The sequence below is a fragment of the Manihot esculenta genome, chromosome 10, assembly GCF_001659605.2.
Source record: "Manihot esculenta cultivar AM560-2 chromosome 10, M.esculenta_v8, whole genome shotgun sequence".
Classification (NCBI taxonomy): Eukaryota; Viridiplantae; Streptophyta; class Magnoliopsida; order Malpighiales; family Euphorbiaceae; genus Manihot; species Manihot esculenta.
In genome coordinates, this window is record NC_035170.2 from 5,614,934 (window position 1) to 5,636,444 (window position 21,511).

The window sequence follows — 21,511 nt, forward strand, 5'->3', positions numbered from 1 at the left end:
CCGTAGAACCAATAAAAAAGCTTCTCGTCAGAAAATTTTATTGCGATCGATCAAACACAATCATCATCCAGGGATCAGTACATTACAAACAACACATTGTACAAAGTAAAAGATTCCTCAGCATCTAAACTATTGCTACAAGAAAGAAAAATGAAAATAAAGAACCTTAAAAAGAAACCCCACTAGCCTCCTCTTTTTACTTGGCCTCTTGCAATTTATCTAGGCTGTTATTAGCCCTTCCCAACCACTCCTCTAGTTTAGCTTCTTTCACAGCCTTGAAGTCATCATAGTTTGCTTGTGGGGACAATACGTTGCCCGGTGCATCATTCGTTTCAGCTTGTTCATCTTCCGGCTGTAGCTCATCAGCAGCCTGACTTGACAAAGGCAGTTCATCAGATTCCATGTCAGGCAAAGATGAACTAGTGCTAGCAGATGCAACCAGTTCTGATGGATTATTATAAGACAGTAGCTTCTCAACTGGAGCTGGTGTCGAATCCTTCGGATCAAGCTGTGGCCACTTGAAATTGCTGGCTCTTTTTCTCGCAGTATTAAATACAGTAGAAAAATAATTAACCTTTCTTCTGCTTCCCTGCTGAACCCCATTATGATCCCAAGTGGATGGTCCCCATGAACTAGTTCTTCCTAGTTGAAAACCTGAAGTTGGGCTAGGGATTAATCCTCTTCTTGGTTGTTTTGCTGATACCATGGCCAGAGACGTCCTTATGTCTCTAATCATCTCATCAGCAATGGGGAAACCACAATCTTTAACTGATTTCACCATGGTGATAGAATCTTCTAAATCTTCAGTGTGCAAAATTGTTTCACACAACTTTTCTATGATATTATTCTTGAGATTAGTCACGTTGGGAATTGCATTTTGAGTGTGCTGCTGAACATAGAAAAGCCCTACAGAGGGTTCATTTGCTACATACTTGATCATCTCCGCCATGCACTCTGTTAACTCCACAAAGCCATCAACAGTGGAGAATCCATGCATCTTGTTTGAAGGAAATGATAGTTCATCACTGTTTTGTCAAATTTCCAAAAGCAGTTTCAGTGCAGGAAATTAATAGAAAGTCAAACAAGATGAAAAAGATCAATAAGAGTAAATAATGGTTCAGCATTTCCACGCAATATTAAACCACAAAGCAGTATTATCAAGGCGAGATCGCCTTAGGCAAGAGGCGAGAGGCAAGGCAATACCTTTTTGGAAAAAGCAGCAAAGCCCATTTTTTATATATATTTCAAATATACATTATATATATATATATATATATATATATATATATATATATATATATATATATATTTATACACATGCCTTCTTCCACTATCTTCATATATAATCAACATTTGCAAGCTCAAAACTACCTACTCTTTCGCCCAATTACACCCAATTGATCCCTTATAATAAACTATTTATAGTAAATGAATTAGTTAATTGTTCTCATTCTCTTCTAAACATAATCCAATATATTTAATCACTTTAACTGCTTTATACACCATTAAAAAGTGTCTTCAATTACATGGACAATAGCCCCAATCCCTTCCACTTGAAGTATATATCCCTTCTCCATCTTAGGCTGAAGCCTCCCTCTCCCTCCATGGGATTGCAATGGCCAGCCTATATTTTCCCAATACTCCTATTTGTAGTATTAGCCTCTAAATCTTAATCTAATTAGAAATTTAACTCAATTTAAAAATAATACAAAATAGGATTTCTATCCTATATAGGAAATAATAATCCATTTTATTAAGGAATATTTCTCCCATCCAAACTAGGAAAAGGTCTCTTTAAATCTTAATAAGATTATAAGTCATAAATGTAATATCTCAGTATATGAAATTGAAAGCCTCATAATTACGTTTCTACTCACCAAAATGGATCAATTCCCTTACAATATATTCGAATTTGTAATCAGGCACAAAATATCTCACTGTTTAGCAAATTTAAGTTCTATCAATTTTGAAGCAATATATGGCTTGTTTTTTAAACAAACATAATTGTCTGGTTTTGAATCAAGATTAAGAACTGGTTTTATAAAGAAACCAAGTGCTTAGAAAGAATCTTTAGATGGTGTATCTGAGAAACTGGAAACCACTACTCATCACAGCACTTCATTTATCGGTTTCATAAAGCCTAACCTAGTGCATATTGTACAATCATCTTCTACTACAACTGCCGCAATTGAAAAACTATCAGTAACACAATATATGAATTCCTCATCTTTCAACAAACTCTGGATAATCCATGTCACAAGTTTTGAGGCAACAAGAAAAAACAATACATCTATTAAATATATCTGAAATGAATTTAATTGCTTCTATGCATCATGTGGCACTTCAAATTCACAGTTTATTTTGATAGTGACATTCCTTATTCCATGTTCCTTCCTTGATATACTCTTTCACCATTTGAAGATTTTGTCTTGGTTGATCACCACCTAATCCCCTTCAGTTGACAAATCAACTTCTTCTTTTCTTGTTCTTTTTTAATTTCTTTGGGTGCTTGGATACAGCGGCTGAGCTACAAAATCGGGTGTAATACTCCTGAATATTTTTGTTGAATATTACTTATTTAGAAAAAAAAATAATATCTATGTCTTCTTTGTTCAATCATATAGCCGTTCAGTTAATGAGTGAGGAATGATTCAGCCCTCACTCACAAAAAATTAATCAATAACATACTAAGAGAATTACATAGAAAAAGTCTTCTAGTGTTGAAAACCAATATCGCTTATCTGAAACTGTATATCTTCTCTCAAACTGCTGCTCACATTTCTTCACTGTATTAATAGCAGTAGCATCATCAACTCATACCAACAAGGTATTCTAATATTATAAAACTGAAAACTCAAAAAAAAAAAAAGGGATGAGCAGAAGACCTTTTACTCAAAAAGCATACACAGACATTGTTAATGGCAAAGGCGTCCATCTCATACTATTCTCTCTAGCACAAAAGTCAAATACTTCTACAGAAATAAGGAACTACAAAACAAGCATTTCACATTTTCTTCCCAGAAATCTATGCCTGTCTTTAAATCCATCAATAAATAATTCTCTATAACTCACAGGACCAATATTCTCATTATCCTGGCATCAAACATCTTGTCCCCTTTCAAGCATCATTCCCAGCCCCTTAAATTCTTTTCATAGTCAATCAGTCATGTAATAACGCAAAAGTTGTTCAATTGATACTACACAAGAAAGTTCAGTTTGCTGAGACAAATACACTTAACATTCTAATGGTTATGAGAAAATTGAATCATTTATTGAGTTGGTTTTCGAGATAAAAAGAAAGGCCATGATTTTCTGGCTCAAATGGTTCCCAGCTCACATTCTTTTGCCAAAGAAGAAGAATCAAAGATCAATCATTTAAATTCATGCCCACAAAAGAAAATCACGAAATAAACAAGACCCAGTCCTAACAACGTGAAATCATCTAACAAATTCAATCAACAGACAGATACAAAAGAAATGAAAATCACTTACAGGAAGCCCCCGCAAAGAAGAATAACGAATCTTTATGTTCTTGATAGGTGCAGTTCTTTCTTTTCGGACACTTCTTGAAGATTCGGAGATGGCAAGATTCAAGCTATGCAAAACTTTGTGGGAAGGTCTTCACAATCTTCTCCTTTCTGGGTGTTGCAAAGATGTGAGCTCAACCAGCAGCTGATAGAGACAAAACGGGAAGTGGTTTGGAATTTTTGTTGACAATTTTTGCCCTTCTTCTATTTAGGAGTTGAGTGTGGGCAAATTTGCAGCTGACTCACCTAATTTTTTCAAGAGAAAATTAATATTTTTATATTATATTAATAATATAATTATTATATATGTAATAAGTTACACTGCAGTTCTCTATAGTTTAATAAAATATTTATTTTAATTCTTATTTTTTTTAAAATTTTATAATTTAATTTTTAATATTTAAAAAAATTAGAATTTAATTTTTATCATCAAATTTTTAATTAATTTACCATTTATTATAACAAAAATAATTAAACTATCATTTAATATATATTTTTAATCTAAAATAACGTAATCTCAAATATTAATTAAATTTACAATAAAATCTCTATAAATTTTTAAATTAATTTTCATATTTTATAATTATTTAAAGATAAAATTTTAAAATCACCCTATATATATTTACTTATTTATATAAAATCTTTATATTTTACAATGAAATCTCTATAATATATTTTAAAATAAACCGTTTTAATTTTATAAAAATAATTTTTAAATAATTATAATATTTAAAACTATAGTTATTTATTAAAGACTTTATATTTTTATAAATTAAATTTTAAATATTATAAATTTTTATAAATAAATATAATTTGTGAGTTGTTGTATATCTTTTCCATCTTTATTTTTTTTATTTGTCCCTTCTTGGTGTGTCCATCAAACTTACTTTTTTGTATTTATTTATAATTTTAATTTTAATACTTTAATATATATTATAATAATTATAATAAAAAATAAACATTAAAGTATTTTATATAATATTTTAACACAAATATTTAATTAAATAATTATATATACTCTATCCTATTTTGTTTTCAACTTATTTATATACGTTGGGACTAATAAAAATTTTAAATATTATTATCAAAATAAATAAATAATTTTATTTAATATTTATCTTTAATAAAAATTAAATAATTAAATATATTTTAGAAATTTTAAATTATAAAATCTTAATATTGTGAGATAAAAATATATGCAATAATTTAATATTATGTTAAGAAAGAATTATTTTTATTTTAATTAATTAATTTATTAAAAGATAATAATAAAATATTAAATAATTTTAATAATAAATTTATTAAATTCATGAAAATATATATTAAATATTAAATTATTAGAATAATATTAAGATGTTACATTTCGTATTCTAAAATTTTTATTACCATTTATATTTAATTATTTTAGTTAAATTTTTACTATAAAATAAATTAAATTTATAATATATATATATATAATTTTATGAGTATAAAAACATTCAATACACAGCAAATAAAACTAGTACTTTTAAAGTCAAATATAAACAGATAAAATACCTACAAAATTTACTCTATTTGAACTTGGAATTTATCCGAATTTAATAAAAATTTATTTTAAATTATTTAAATACGTCGAATATATCAATATCTAAATAATACTTAAACTATTTAATTTATATATTTTAATTAATAATATATATAAATATGTTATTGATATTTTTATTTTAAAAAATTATTTAAATTTTAATTTTTAAATAAAAATATAAAAAATTATAAATATATATTTTATATTAAATTAATTATTTATATGAATGAATTGGAATGAATATATAATATATAAAATTTAAATTTATTATAAATATTAACTTTTAAATTTAAATTTATTTTAAATTCGATTATATAATACGGTTTTAATAGTATTATCATCCTTAGAACTAGGTCTGCTAAGGGATCCAATTTGGGTCGATATTCGAGTTGTTAGCCGAGAATAAATTGAACCGAATCTGTTATGTTTCTAACCAGTTTTTGTTCCCAATTGGTTTTGTTACAATTTTATTTTTAACCGTCTCTATTGCGATTTGAAAACAATTTACTCCACGTGTCTGGCACCTTCTAAAGCCACCACAATTAAAAAAAAAAACTATTTAAATTAACTCAAAACTAATAACTCAAATTATTAAATATGGTTTTGTTCTATCTTAAGAATTGAAGGATAAACTTGAAAGTAATCTCCTATATTTGAATTAATTCTGAAATCATGATAATATCTTATTACAGTGAATAAAAAGATATAAAAAGTTACAAGTAATTTAACTGCTACTTCTTATCTAGTGCTCTTAGGGAGAAATTATACAATAAAGCATTTTACCAATTGGATCGGTCACCCAAGTGCTCCTAAATATACATGATCTAAATGATTTTTAGGCCTTAAGAGCCCATCATTCCTTCTTTTTTTTTTTATTTTTTTTTTTCAGTTTTTAGTTTTCAATTTATGTTTCAAAATTCTTATCTACTTTCTTTGTTTATCCATAGTAGATGACCGAAAGATCCTCCACCTCTCACAAAAAGCTTATAAGAGTTTCCCATCACAACCACCTCCACACAATACTACAAGATGGTGTGATGCAACATATATTTTTTAATTGCTATTGATTAGATATGTACAAAAAAAATATTAGATATCTTGATAAGATAAGCTTTCATCACAAAACCATCACATCTAACACAGAAGTGGCCAAAAAACAGTTCTCTTTGATTTAAGCGTTTGTGAATCTTCTTATCCAGAAGCAGATCATCATCTAGAAGTAGGTTTTAACCAGCTGCAAATATTTACAATCACAATGGAAATCCAAGAAAACCACATAAAAAAGATAGCCTTTAAATGCCAAATAACAACTCATCACATCTCAGAAACCAGCTTTTTCGGATCAGCTTTGGCCTCAGATTCAGACAGTTCCCCTCGAGTCCATCTTTTCAGCATCTTTAACGAAGCCTTAGGCTGGTCCATTGGAACCATGTGTCCTGCATCGTGAACCTGTCATCATCATACGGCTATATCAGTACACATCACAAATGTGAACCATAATCCAGGTTAAAGGAGAGAGAGAGAGAGAGAGAGAGAGAGAGAGAGAGAGAGAGAGAGAGAGAGAGAGAGAGAGAGACCTTGAGGAAAGCCAGAGGCCCATGGCTTTTTAATACTCCAGATTCAGAACCATCAACTTCAAAAGGAACTTCAGGGGAGGCCACAAAATCTTTCTGACCAGACCATTCCATAGCATGAACCCATCTTGAATTTCCTGCACATATAAGATGTACCCCCACCTAAATATGGAATATACTTGGTGTATACATATATATATATATATATATATATATAGACTATATGACGAGAGACAACGTTGTTTGGTAACTTACCGAGCCAGTTGCATATGAGATCATATTCTCCAGCATACACAAGCATCTTGATTCCATCCTCAAGGAGAGCAGGAATGCCTGGTTCAAGATTCCTCATCCAGTCCATCAGCAGGGCCTGATAAACTGTAGGGCTACATGACACAAAGCTTATATCCCCAACACCAAGGGCCTCCCTAACTGATTTCTGGTTCAGAAATTTCTCCAAATTGGAGAAGTCATAGCAGAGGCGTCCCTCACATTTCTTTCTGATATCATAGTACTGTAGGGAGAACAAATTAATGCTTGTCAAATTATAAGGTCTGATCACGTTAACCTAAAAGCAGATTTTAGGTAACCCAAGCAGGGGTTGAGATATTTAAAGAAGGGCAAAAGTGGTGGCCAGAGGAATAAAAATAAATAAAGGAGAATAAGAGGATGATGGAAAAAGAAAGGACAAAGGAAGAAGGAAGCAAGAGGCTAAGGATGCACATTATTGCAATATCCGTTAAAGCATTAAATTCTTCAACCCAAAAAAAAAATAACGGCTTCAGTGATTAGAAGTTTAAGAACAGGCCACAATAAAAAAAAGACTCATCATGTTATTTTCAATGATTTTTTTTTGTTGTTGGCTTTCTTTTACTCCTAATTGCTTTCTTCAGATCCACACCCAAAAAAAAAGGGACGTTTTTGGCAGAATAAAAAGACACCAAACTGCAATGCTAATGAATCCTGTTTCTTGTTAGAGGCAAGACCTACAAACTTTGTTTCTAGATGCATTCAAACAGTAGAAGGAGATTCATGAGGTCTTACATTTATATTACCAGCACGTGACAAGATGCCACTGAATATACCATTGCAAACAAAATAAGAGGCCATGCATGAGACTGTGCCATCTGTGCCTGAACAAATAGGAAAAAAAAAAGAAGAGAAAGATACCCATTTGCTTAGACAAGTCAATAATATATGTACCAATACTAAGAAGATCAATGTCCTAAAGAATTTTGAACATCACAGAAACAACCTAAAAGCTATGATAGAATCAAGCAGCCAGGGATTTCTCGGAAGGTAAATAAGAGAAGTTTATGGGATTACCACAAAGCTTGATTGCCAATTCACATACTGGAAGCACCCTGTTGATGCGATCATAGTCAGATTTTTTAATTAAATCCATCTCCAATGCATAATCAGTATATGCTCCATACTGGATTGCAGGATCAGTAAGCCCATTGCCAATGGCAAATCCCTGTTCAACATTTTTACTTGGGATCAATAGAAGTTAAATAGACAAATACAACTCATAATCAGGTAAAGGTAACAAAAGCAGCATGCCTTGAGGTTTATAGGAATCCCTTCTTTAGCTTTGTTTCCTTTGTGAACTCGAGCAGCAAAAGCCGGAATGTAGTGGCCAGCATATGATTCACCAGTTATGTAGAAGTCGTTATTGGCAAATTCAGGATGCTCTGAAAAGAAGGCCTGATAACAGAAAAACTCGCGTCATCCATACCAATATGGTTGCAGTCATATTTTACAAGTTAAACGCCTACTCCTTGAGCCATTATTCAATAGGTTTTTCCAAACAAGGAATGACATTAATCTAGTAATTAATTATAATGAGTACAATGTATGATAGCTCACTATACCAAACTTCACTTTTACAAAAGGGAAATCCAAAGATAACTGACCTGTATGAAGTCATATAGGTCATTACTAACTCCCTGCTCATTGTGACGAATGTCACGTATATCAGAACTATAACTGAATCCAGTCCCAATAGGTTGGTCAACGTATAAAAGATTTGATGCCTGCAAAATTTTCACAGCAGTTCTGTTTTCAACAAGCAGAGAAGTTTTACAGGATAGTTGAGACCAACAAGAAGAGCATGATAGGAAAAGTGGAGGAAGCAGCAGAACCCAATAGTCTAAGACATAAGTGATAACAAGAATCTAATATGGTATACCACATATAGCATACTATGTCAGGTACACACCTAATTCCTACAAAAAACAAAAGAAGAGAGGAAGACTAGCCTGGGACAGTCAGAGAATTTTATCATAAAGTATTAAGGCAGAAAATATAAGAAGAAACTATGGAAGCCCACATAACCATGCAGAAAGTTAGTCATGCTAAAAGCCGAAAACGAAATTAGAGGCCCAACAACTTGAAATAAATATATATTTTTCTTGAAAAAGTTGCAAATACATGAGAAAGATGTATAAGGCTGAGCCTGGCTGTGATAGTAAAGCATTCCACTGTGACCTAAAGGTCATGGTTTTAAAACACACCGTCTTTTGCAATGCAAAAAATGGGCTATATGATCTGCATCTCCCTACATTCCACAGTACAGAAAACTAATGCACTTCGACACCCTTTGATAATAAAAATTGATGTTTATAAAAGCTTCACCAGTTAAACAATGTCAGCAAGTTTTCCTGAAGCCTGATAAATTAGAAGTTCGCTAGAATTTTACTATGGCTTCTCAAGCAAGTGTTAGCAGTATACTCAATAATTTAACAGGATTCAAATTCTTCACTCAAAGTATAAAACTTACTTTATTCCTAATAATTATTTTGGATGAAATTTTTAAGACAATTATATACCATAAAAAATCTTCATAACATGAAATGCTTATAAAGGCCAACCATAATACAGCCCATAGAGGAAAAAGAAAAACTTGGGGGAAAAGTCGACTCTCCTAAACATGGATTCTACTATTATTTAACAACTCAATATTAAAAATCAAGATATGGTGCAGTTTGATGTAACTAGAATAAACCTGGGCTCAAGTACCTTTCAAGATGAAAGATTTAATTAAGCCTACAAAAAGGACACAAAACACAAGCCACAAGCATGTGCCACAACAAAGTAAAGCAGGTTTCAATTGAAAAAAAAAAAAAAAAAAAAAAAAACACCTATCATTTGTATTACCGGAGCTACTGATCCAGAAAGGAGGGGAAGAAAAATATTAACATAGTATTTGACTTGGTTGTTGGCACAAGAGTAGAGACAAAGTGGAAGTGTGAATGTGTGATCTCACATGACAATACACCAGAATAACGTGAATGTTAATAATGAAGAACTGCTATTAGGTGGAAGATCATCAAGTATTCCAATTCATTCAAAGATATAGGTAATGAAATAAAATCGAAAAGCATGATTTTCCATTGCCTTGAGCTACTGAGCTCCACGAACATGGCAAGTAGTTTTGAGCTTGAAAAGCAAGCCTAAGTGTGCTTCTACTGTCAAACAGTATACAACTCCAGCCTTCCTATCACACATATACTCAAATATGCATATATAATGACGGAAACAGGATGATGGCTGACGACACTAACCAAAATCCCAAGGCTGACCATGTTTCATTTCTAAGAACTGAAGTTAACTTGAGTTCATTCAGCGACAACATAGTAGAAAAAATTACGACATAAATAGAAAATTGGGAACTAAGATACCTGGTCCCAACCATATGGATTCCACACGAGAGACATGTTGTCTGCAATATTGAAAGGACCATTTTCATAAAACATAGCCAACTCACTGCTGCACCCTGGTCCTCCAGTCAACCAAATAACAACAGGGTCCTTCTTGCTGTTGCGTGATTCAAAGAAGAAATAGAACATCCTAAAAAAATTCTCCAAATGGGCATTGGTCAGAGCATTAATCAATACAGAGAGAAGATGTTTCTGAATCAATGAACTCCCTAGAATTCATTTTAATAAATGGCTGATCCTAACTAAACACGTTAACCTTCAAATTCAGCTTGTATCGGTGTGGTACTAACTAATAATCTATAACACTATCATTAAGAATATGAATTTCCGACTCCAGAAAAGAAAATTTAAACAACTTTTCAGGACTACCAAATCCACAGAGAAAAAAAAAAAAAAAAAAAAAAACTACCTCGCGGCGTGAGAGCTCGCAATCTTATAATAACCGGCATGGTGGCCCAAATCCTCCACAGAGACTCCAACATACTCTTCTTCAACCACATTCGGAAACCTAAACCGCTTCTCAACGATCCTCTTCCTCCCGTCACGAAGAGAAGCATCGCCGTCGCGTACTATGTTGACATCCTTCTCCGGGAAGAGGTTAAGCTCCCGAATCAACTTCTCGGCATTAACAGAGGGAAAAGTCGATCTCAGAAAAGGGCCCCGGTCGTCGGGAAATCTCGCGCGAGATATCGCGACAAAAGAGAGAAGAAGCAACACACAGAAGAAAGTGATTTTCTCGAACATTCTCATCTCAGAGCTTCCAATCCTGCGAGTGAAGGTGAAACGAAAGGATTTTTATAAGGTGAAGTTGCTGAGTCCAAAGCTAACCGTCTACGGCGTGAGGAGGACAGTGTTAGTTGCGATTTTTCATGGAGGACGACGGAGATTGAAGAGGAATATTTTTGATGACGTGGCATGGGATGATGTGTCACCGAAAGAGAAGAGAAAGGTGTCCATTTTAGTGCCGTGTTTGGGCATGAAAGGAGGCAAACAGGAAAAGGAAAAGGAAAATGGAAATGGATGGCATGTGAACCGTACATCGGTTAGAAGTGTCTGTATATATTATATTATATTATATTATATTATATTATATTATATTATATTATATTATATTATATTATATATTTATAAAATTAAAAATTATTTATTTATTATCCATGGCAAAATAAGTAAAAATAATTCAGTATTTTCCTTTTTTATAATTATAAATAATATTTTTAATTTTATCTAATTTAACATAATTTTAAAATAGTATTAATTATAAAAAAGATTAATTGAAATATAAGTTTCGCTAATATATACAATCTAATCAGTATGTAATCATAAAAGAATTCTGGTCAGGATGTTAGGCGGACGGGTTTTCACGGGTATTCGATTCGCTCAAATCCTATTAAGATAAATTTGGGTTTTTACAAAACGAATTTGGACGGATTCGGATTTGAAAAATTTTATCCGTCTCATATTCGGGTAGAGTTCGGAATTAGATGATCGAATATCCGTTGCCTGAACCCAATTAGTATATAATAAAACTAACTCTAACCCATAATTCCCCCAATCGACGCCTCTCTCCTCCGCTTCACTCACGACTGTGCACCGTTCACTCATGACTGTCGGCGCAGGCGACGTCTCCTTTCTCTCCCTAGCGACGATAATTCTTCTCTCTTTCCAGTCATCAATATCTCCTTCTCTCTCCAGTCGGTAACATCTCTCACAGTCCCACTTTCCAGTCAGCGCCCAGTCGACACCGGCGCAAGGTCTCCTTTCTCTCCCCAGTCGACGATAAATCCCCTTCTCTCTCTCCAGTGGCCATATCTCCCACTTCTCAGTCGGAGACAACTCTTCCCTCTCTCCGGTTGGCATCTCATTCTCTCTCCTCAGTCGGTGACATCTACTCTTTCCGATTGAAGCTTCTCTCCCCCACCCACTTCACTGACCACTGCTGGAGATAACCTTGCCTCTCCACAATGGGTGTCGGCCAACTATCTTCAGGTTTGCAATCAAATTTTTTTATAATAAAATCTTTTATGTGCATGTTGTTAAAAAATTTTTAGTTGCTATTAAAGAATTTTAGAATTTATAAATTATTAATTTGATTATTTGGATACTGTTAAAAAATATAATTATTTACAATTTGGATTGTGCAAATTTTCTAATTCAGATTTGATATTTGGATCACAATATCTAAATTTTTAAATTTTTTTTCATTGAATTGAATTAAAAAAAATTGGGTTCAAACAGATTTGGAACGGGTACGGATACTAAAATTTAAATACGAATTTGATTATTTATAATCGGGTTCAAATTTAAATACTCTCAATTTTATGTATACCCTACCAGTTTAGATCCCCAAGTCTGGATGGTAATTGACTTATATAAAATCATTTTTGAAGCTAACCATTGAATTATGCATGAGGCAGATAGCCAGATACACAGTGGCGGTACTTGCTCCACTGCTCCCAAGATTTTCTTTATAATTTATTATTTATTATATCTATATAAAGCAAATTTTTGAAGAGATAAGAGAATAAGAAAATTATTTTCTTATTAGACTTAATAGTTATTTGCTCATTATTTAGTTTTAATTCAGATTTGATATTTGGATCACGATATCTAAAATAATTTAGTTTTAACAGGCTGTGAGTAACATGCATGTGGGAGCCAGATTATCAGTGGTGGTTTAAACTTTGGGTTTTATTTTTCCTGTTTTTGATCTTGTAACCATAGGATGTCTAGACATGGAAGTATGTGAAGTAAGGTCCACGACCAAGGGAATTGGAGGAGGATTCTCTTGTGGAGCAGATGGTGTTGTTGGTGGGTTAGGCAACGTAGAGGGGTCATCTAAAGTGAGGACAGTCGACAATGACAATGGAGCTACTGGCTGATTTGGTGGTGTTAGTCGATCTGTGTTTATCATTGTAAAGTTTGAAATTCGCCACCCCAATCTGCTTGATGAATTTGTCAAAGAATTTTTAGACAATTACATGAAATTTAATAAAACAATTGAGAACTTCATATTTATATTTTAAAAAATTATATCCAATCATAATTGTAACCATCAATACTTGGAGTAGGGGAGGGTCCCCATAGATCTGAACATATTAGGTTCAGAGGTGCATTTGCCATAAATTTAGAGTCAACAAATGGTAAGGAGGGGTTGATTTTAGCTGTTTTTTTATTAATACATAAGGAGTATTAGTTTAAAAACAAACGAAGAAATGATTTTGATTATTTATTTTTTTTACTTTCTTTGTTATGGACAGTTGTAATAATCATAGGTAATTATAATTTTATTTTTTATATATTACAAAATGAATTTATGTATTTTTGGAAAAGAAATAAAAAGAAAAAAGAGATATATAATTTATTTTTTCTTCTAAATAGAGAGAAGAAAAGAAAGAATAAAAATGTAAGATAAACAATAGGATAAGGAGAAATTTTTGTTATGTTAACTTATGAAAGTTAAATTGAAATTTGAGAATTTTCAAGAAGGAAATTAAAATTAAATGGGTAAATTGATAGGCTGACAAATTTTTTAATAACAGAGAGAAACTTTGTAAGAAGCACAAAGCCCAGCTGCCAACCATAAAACAACCTACCAAAGGTGCCTTCTAATGACTTGATTTATTGATGATCATCTTAAAGATGACTGGCTAACTAGAACAATTAAACAAAGGTTACAGGCTTGAAATTTTGGGATTTGACGAGGCAAAAGCTAGGAACTCAGGATCATTTTCTACAATACTCATTTTTTCTTTATCTAAGGTGATCCACGCCTCAATCCCTTTACCATCTTTCGTTTCAATTAACAGAGTGAGGTTTCTAAATGCAGGACCAACTTTTCCCATGAAAGCAAACCAATAGGGCTCTCCCCATCCAAAATTAAGCTTTGTGAGACCAAGATAACACCAACTTGTAAATGCAAATATGTCTGCTTTCTCCAAGGAAACCAACTCTTCTAGCTGGTTCAAGTGTTCAGACATAGTTTCAAGCCCACCATCACCTTGTAATGCCTGTGAGAAATCACTCTTATACAGTTTAATAGCTTCGCTCGCTAGCTTTATGAGTTCATGCATCTCTGTGTTTGTGTCGTTTGGGTGAGCAACTGCTGGAGCCCACCAAAAGAGATTACCAATAGAAGAATTAGACATGGGGGGCTTAGTATGTGGCCGGAGATTCATTGCTTCAAGCAAAATGGATGGTTTGGTTGAACCTGAAACTGCCTTTGAAGCTGCCATACAGCATTTCCAAATGAAACAAGATATTGTCTCAATACGTGAAGGCCTAGCCTTAAGCTTTTCTTCTGCATTAGCCCTTAGAGCAGCTATTGCTTTTGCATCAAACACAAATCTCCTTGTAATATAGTTACCTTCTGTGAACCACAAGCTATCCATGAGAGATAAATGATTTTGTGGAAACTTAGTGGTTGGTGGAAAAAACAGCGATGCCTCACTGAGGTTTGGGAGGCTAACACCATTAAGATCTCCAAGGGACACAGAAGCCAAAGTATTGATAAAAGCCCTACCAGTATTTCCATCGCAGAGCTTGTGTGACGCACACATGGATACTGCTATTCCTCCACAAGTAAACATGGTCACCTGGACTGCAAGGAGAGGTGTGTTCATGTCTGATTCCTTGGTAAAGGGCTGGCATGGAAGAAAATGGTTCAGATACTCAATATCATGGTGTCTAAGGAAATCAGACATGCGGCAATTAACTTGGGCTTCCAAGAATGGAACACCTTCATTGAAACGATCAATATAGAGGTCATCTCTTATCCTTCCACAGAAAGGATAATAAAGATTAAGGGTCTTTGAAAGAGAATTCTTCAGGTGAGACAAGGCTATGGTGGAATGAGAAGGATTCATGAGGTAGAAGAGGATCATCGGTGTATAGTAGTGAGGAGTAAGCTGGTCCAAAAGGCAGAGTTTGTAGGGTTTCTGGGATTGGGCTGCTGGTGAAGATGGTTTTATGAGTTCTCTTGACACAATTTTAACTTCCATCTTAACAACTGGTCTTGTGAAATTCTTGGGAAAACATTTACGAGCTTTTATAGGGAGAAGAAGTCAATTAGAAAGGGATTATGAGAGAATTATAGAATTAATTTTGCTTTGTTATCATTTGAGAAATGGAAATTATAAAACCACTCTTTGATAATCTTTGATAAGATTTGCAGCCCAAGTTATCAGAGTGAAAGCTAAAGGTGGGAAAACAAACCTGGCACATGGAGAGCAATTTTTCAAATCATGTAAAAATCAGGCGGGATCTGAGAAAATATTTTTGGATCCTGTGTCAAAGGAGCGTGTTCAGCACCCAAGGTAGGGGTGAGCATTCGGTCGGTTTGGTTTAAAACCGAATCGAACCGAATAAATTGAAAACTAAAATTTTAGTGTTTATAAAAACTGAACCGAACCGATTTTGGTCAGAAACCTAATCGAACCGAACCGGTCTGATTCGATTCGATGCGGTTCGGTTTGATCGGTTTCGATTTTTAATAATTTTTTTATTTTTTACACTTTATTTTTAATATTTTAAAATTTAATTAAAATATTTTAATCTTAATATAATTTAATTTCTCTATATTATTAAAAAAATATATTATTATCACTAATCGGTTCGATTCGATTTTTTCGATTTTTTTCTGATCAAAACCGAACCGAACTGAAATAGCTGAAATTTCTGAAATTAAAAACTGAATCGAACTGAAATATATAAAAAATCAAATTAAAATTTTAAATCAATTCGATTCAATCATTTTTTCAGTTTAAAGGGAATAATGGTCGCCCTTAACCCAATGCCGAACACCCACACTAAAGGAAAGTGTTCGGACGAACAATTTTCTCACATATCACATATAGCACAGGAATTTATTCGGCAGTGATATCACTGCTGAATAAATTCCTGTGAGCGGCCGCCTTACATATCACATGCATGCATATGCATGTGATTGCACAGGAACACTTTTCTTACAAATTCCTGTTGCCTTATACATGAAAATAAAATATATAAAACAAAATATATATTTAAAAATTTATAAAAATTAATAAAATATTATAATAAATTAAAATTTATTTATTGATATTAATTAAAATATATTAATATTAAATTTATTTTTTATATTTAAAATTATATATTTTTTAACCATCAATCAATTAATAACTCATTTCTAATTCTATTATAAAATCAATTTTTAATAATATTTAATAATAATATTATTATAATATTTAAATTTAAATTATCTAATATATTATCTAATAAATTTATATATTTTAAAATTAAAATATTTTTTAAATTTAAATAGTCTATTAAAAATTCATTTATTAGTAAAATATTATTTATATATATTTTTATTTATAAAAAGTTAAAATTTATTATACTGTTAAAAATTAAATTTAATATTTTTAAAATAAATATAAATTAAGAGATAATAAAATTTAATAATTATTTAAAAATATAATATTTTAATTTTTGAAAATATTTAATACATTTTATTTTTTTATTTCAAAATTATTTTAATAAAGCAAGAAAGCTCTTCCGCACTATAAGTGCCGAAGAGCTTGTGCATGCACGTAGGGGATGCATGTACTATAGTGCCGAAGAGCTTGTGCATGCACGTAGGGGATGCATGTACGGCATGCATGCATCTGGTGCATGCATGGCCCTTTGCAGTCTTTGACCCTATTATCCCACCAATCACCATTCCTCTGATCACCAATCACTCCGACGGATCACTCTATCACTCTATACATCACTCTAATTTTTGGTCTCTTTATAAATTACCCCATTCATTACTTTATAAATTACTTAAAATCTGCACCATATTTTAATAAATTACGTTCTATAAACTATTTCTTTCCCTCTATAAATTTTATAAAAATATTATTTCTACTCTTCGATTCGATTATAAAAGAAGAAACGCAGGTAAGTTTTAAATATTTTATATTCTAAATTTTTATTTTTTTTATGTATATAGTAAATGGTGTAAAATTATTTATTATTATTTTTTTTCAGAGAAATGGCAATTCCTGCATATGTTAATATTCATTGGGATGGTAATATTATAAATAGTTGTAATGGTTACGATTATGATGGAGATTTTTCAAAGATTATTCCATTGGGTAAATGGATGCCCATATCAGGAGAATGAACAATGGACCTGTCATTTGCATAACTTCAGGATTTGTCACCTTACATAATTGTCTGTACAGCCATGCCAGACATGCACCCCAGTCGGCTAGCAGAGGTAAAAACATAAGGTTCACACGCGAAGCTGATGTATCACTAAAAATAGATCCAATAACCCTCAAGATGTATGCGCGTGCGAACCTCTACACAACTTTCTCATCGGAGTCATCTGGAAGCTAACTAAACTCCTCAGCTAGCCATACCATCTTCAAGTAACAACCTCTTATGGCACTATTAGGTGAAACGACACCTAATAGTGCCTCACACACCAATGGCCAATGGTGGCGTGAACGCCTTGTAACAGCTGCACCATCGACCGGCAACCCGGTTATTAACCCTACATCCTGAAGGGTAATGGTCATTTCCCCTTCGGGAAACATAAACGTATGGGTCTCTGGTCGCTACCGCTCCACCAGGGCACTAATTAGATACCAATCCAATGCAAAAAATCCTAACCGTATTACCCCATAAAATCCAGTTCGTCGCAGGTAAGGTATTATTCGATCCGAAATATCGTCCAGATGTAAAATTGTTCCCGTCCTTCTGCAAGCAATTGCCCCAACTTCCATACTTTGTTGCAAATTAGCCTCAGACCGATGATCGGCTTGTGCATATAGCAAGGATGGATCGTTGGGACCGGGTAAAATATAATTACGGCGGTCACGGCGATTGCGTCTTTCCTCCATACCTAATTATGTAAAATTATATACAATATTCAAACATCAATTATTCACTAAATAACACTACTTAATTTAACAATACAATTATATGCATATTTAAAAAATATTATATCAAAAAATCAAAAAATAATTACTACTAATTCAAAGGTATTCTATCCAAATATCGCAACAAATACTATATTCAATAATCACAACAAATATTATATTAAAAATAACAACAACTAATCTATCCAAAATCACAGCACATATTCTATCCATAAATCACTACAAATATTCAATCTAAAAATCACAACAAATATTTTATCTAAAAACAACAACAAATCTAACATCACATTAAAAAAAATTTTAATAATATATTGGTGTTATTATTTAAGAAATTATTTAATATTTTTTTAAATTATAATTTAATATTTTCAAAAAAATTAAATTTTATTAATTAATTTAATGAAATTTTATTAAATATTTTAATTTAATAAATTAATAAAATTTAATATTAATATTTCAAAAATAAATAAATAAATAATTTTTAAATAATTTAAAAAATTTAAATACGGATGACATGTTTTGAAATTTTTAATTATTATATTTTTTATAAATTAATAAATTATATTAACTTTTTATTTATATTAATTTTGAAAATATTAAATTTTATTACATATTTACAAAATATTTATAAATACTTCAATTAATTAAAAACGAAATAAAAAACGGATGACATTTTCAAGAAAATTTTATTATTATATTTTTATAATTTATTATATTTTATTCAATTTTTATTTTTATTCATTTTAAATATTAATTTTTTAAAATATTACAAAATATTTATAAATACTTACATTTAAAATAAAATTAATTCTAATAAATTTATATATTATTATAATAAAAAAATAACTTATAATTTTCAATTAATTAAAAAAAAGGGATGACATGTTTAATAAAATTTAAAAAAAAATAATTTTTAAAAATTATTAAATTTTATTCACTTCTTATTCATAATTATTTTATACATTAAATTTTATTAGATATTACAAAATATGTATAAATAATTGAATATATAATATATTTAATTCTAATAAATTTATATATTATTATAATGAAAAAAATAAAAAAAATTATAATTTTCAACTAATTATAAAATATTATAATATAATTTATATATTATTATAATACAAAATAAAATTTTAAAAAATTAATAAAAATTTCAACGGATTAAATATTTTACAAAATTAAATTATTTTATTTTTACAAAATTATTATATTTTATTATCATTTTAATTATAATTACATTTACACATATTAAATTTTATTAAATATTAAAAAATAATTTCAAAAAAATTAAACAAAATATATAATTAACACAAATCAATTTATATATTATCATAATAAATATAATAATAAAATTATTAATAATAAATTTATAAATTATTATAATATTTAAATTTAAATTATTATATTTTTTTAAAAATAAAAATTTTTTAAATAAAGTTTTACAAGTTTCTCCACACATTCCTTTACAAAAATAAAAGCGTATTATTAATTTTTATTTTACTTTATTTCAATTTTAATTAATATTTTATAGATAATATTAATTAGTTAATTTTTAAATATTTTACAAATTTTTTAATAAAATTTTTAAAATTAAAAAAATTACATACAAAATTATATTAACAATTTTATTTAACCTAAAAAATATAAATACATTTAAATTTAAAGAAAAATTTAATGAAAAACTTGATATTCTTCGCAAGATGGAGACGGGTACAGAGCAAAAATGGAGAGAATTTGCAGAGAGGAAGAAGAAAGGAGAAGAAAATGGTGGAGAGAAAATACTGCTGCAGAGGAAGAATAGAAAATGAGAAGAAGGATGAAGGTGATGCGGAAAAAGGAGAGGAAGAGTCGAAGGGTGTTTATTTCAAATGCTTCACGGACCTGCACAACACAGGTCCGCGTGGTTCGGCATGCAAAAGGAAAGTGTTCGCCACTTATAGTGGCGAACACTTTTCCTTTAGTCAACCTTCGTCTGGGATTCCTGACGAAGCGTAGTTTTCTGTGCGTGTTCGTCACCTTGGATGGCGAACATGCCACGCAGGCACAAATGTTCGCCACTTTAAGTGGCGAACATTTTATTCTGCCAAGCTGGCGGCCACGGGAGCATATTACACTGCTCCTGTGGCACGAATAAGTTTGTTCGGCACTATAAGTGCCGAACAAGCCCAATATGCCAGAGTTCGACACCCATGGTGTCGAACAAGCGTGTTCGGCAGTATGACTGCCGAACACGCTCCGTTGACACACAGAATCCGAAAATATTTTCGGATTCCGCCTGGTTTTAAAAATATTTTTTCATTTTTGCATGATTTGAAAAATTGCTCCCACATGCAAGCAACGGTAAAAATTCAACTGCCTATCAATCTTATAGATGGAAATTATACCGGGTAAATTATAGTCTCATCTAGAAATAATTTGATTGAGCTAATTTTTTTAGTAAACTATTGTATAAATATGATTTGATTTCGGTAAGTCTGAACATGTTAGTTAAAACTAAAAGGAGAATTCACTAAAATTGTAAAATCACATAAACTGATTAACTAAAATATATAATTTCCACATTAAAAAAATTATTTTCTTTATTTATTAAGCAGTCACATCAGTATATTTTATTTCCTTCACACTTTCTAAATAAAATTATAGTTAAACCTTTTAGTTTGACTAAATTAGCTAAAAATAAAAAAATTAGTTAAACTTAAAAATTTCATAAAGGATTGCATAAAAGTATAGTGTACTCTAAATTAAATTATTTATGATAGATAAAATACTCTCTTCGTTTCATAATTTTTGTCTATATTTTATTTTTTAGTTATCCTAAAATTATTGTTTACTTTTCTTTTTAAGACCATAATAACATATAAATTGACTATTAGAACTCTATTTAATTTTGAATTATTTTTTAAAAAATCTTCCGACATATCTCTTAATATTTAATAAAATTTAATGTATTTGAGATGAATATAATTGAAAAGTTAATAAAAAAATTATATTTTTTGATATGTATGAAAAATTAAGGGGATGAAAATTATGAAACGGGAAGAGTATTTACTATAATACAGTTATAAAAGGTTGATAAAGTAATTTGGATTAATGTAATAATATTTAATATAGATATTTTAATGTGTTTTTCAAAATTAAGAGACTAATTAATGAGTTTTTCTTTTATCACATAAACTAAATAATAAAAATTTAATGACTAAAACTAATGAAGAGA

At 30.7% G+C, this 21,511-nt stretch overlaps 3 protein-coding genes across 4 annotated transcripts; all 3 read right to left on the reverse strand.

Annotated features, from left to right (window-relative positions):
- Nucleotides 1–5: 5 nt before the first annotated feature.
- Nucleotides 6–3,731, reverse strand: LOC110624531. Of its 2 annotated transcripts, none has more exons than XM_043961297.1 (2): nucleotides 3,493–3,731; nucleotides 6–1,066 (listed from the first exon to the last, which is right to left on the reverse strand). In XM_043961297.1, exon 2 carries the CDS (start codon nucleotides 995–997, stop codon nucleotides 197–199), a length of 801 nt encoding a protein of 266 aa, XP_043817232.1. In that variant the 5' UTR covers nucleotides 998–1,066; nucleotides 3,493–3,731; the 3' UTR covers nucleotides 6–196. The 2 variants fall into 2 exon arrangements, with proteins under 2 accessions (XP_043817232.1, XP_043817231.1); XM_043961296.1 differs by having other exon boundaries at nucleotides 6–1,025; nucleotides 3,493–3,727.
- A 2,506-nt stretch (nucleotides 3,732–6,237) lies between these two features.
- On the reverse strand, nucleotides 6,238–11,350 carry LOC110625116 (serine carboxypeptidase-like). Its single transcript, XM_021770656.1, has 9 exons — nucleotides 10,797–11,350; nucleotides 10,349–10,517; nucleotides 8,582–8,701; nucleotides 8,229–8,372; nucleotides 7,992–8,142; nucleotides 7,710–7,798; nucleotides 6,921–7,179; nucleotides 6,669–6,802; nucleotides 6,238–6,540 (listed from the first exon to the last, which is right to left on the reverse strand). The coding sequence occupies exons 1-9, from the start codon at nucleotides 11,135–11,137 to the stop codon at nucleotides 6,406–6,408; spliced, it is 1,542 nt and encodes a 513-aa protein (XP_021626348.1). The 5' UTR covers nucleotides 11,138–11,350; the 3' UTR covers nucleotides 6,238–6,405.
- A 2,515-nt stretch (nucleotides 11,351–13,865) lies between these two features.
- On the reverse strand, nucleotides 13,866–15,422 carry LOC110625251 (stemmadenine O-acetyltransferase). The gene has a single exon (XM_021770854.2). The coding sequence runs from the start codon at nucleotides 15,385–15,387 to the stop codon at nucleotides 14,062–14,064; it is 1,326 nt and encodes a 441-aa protein (XP_021626546.1). The 5' UTR covers nucleotides 15,388–15,422; the 3' UTR covers nucleotides 13,866–14,061.
- Between the last annotated feature and the right edge of the window lie 6,089 nt (nucleotides 15,423–21,511).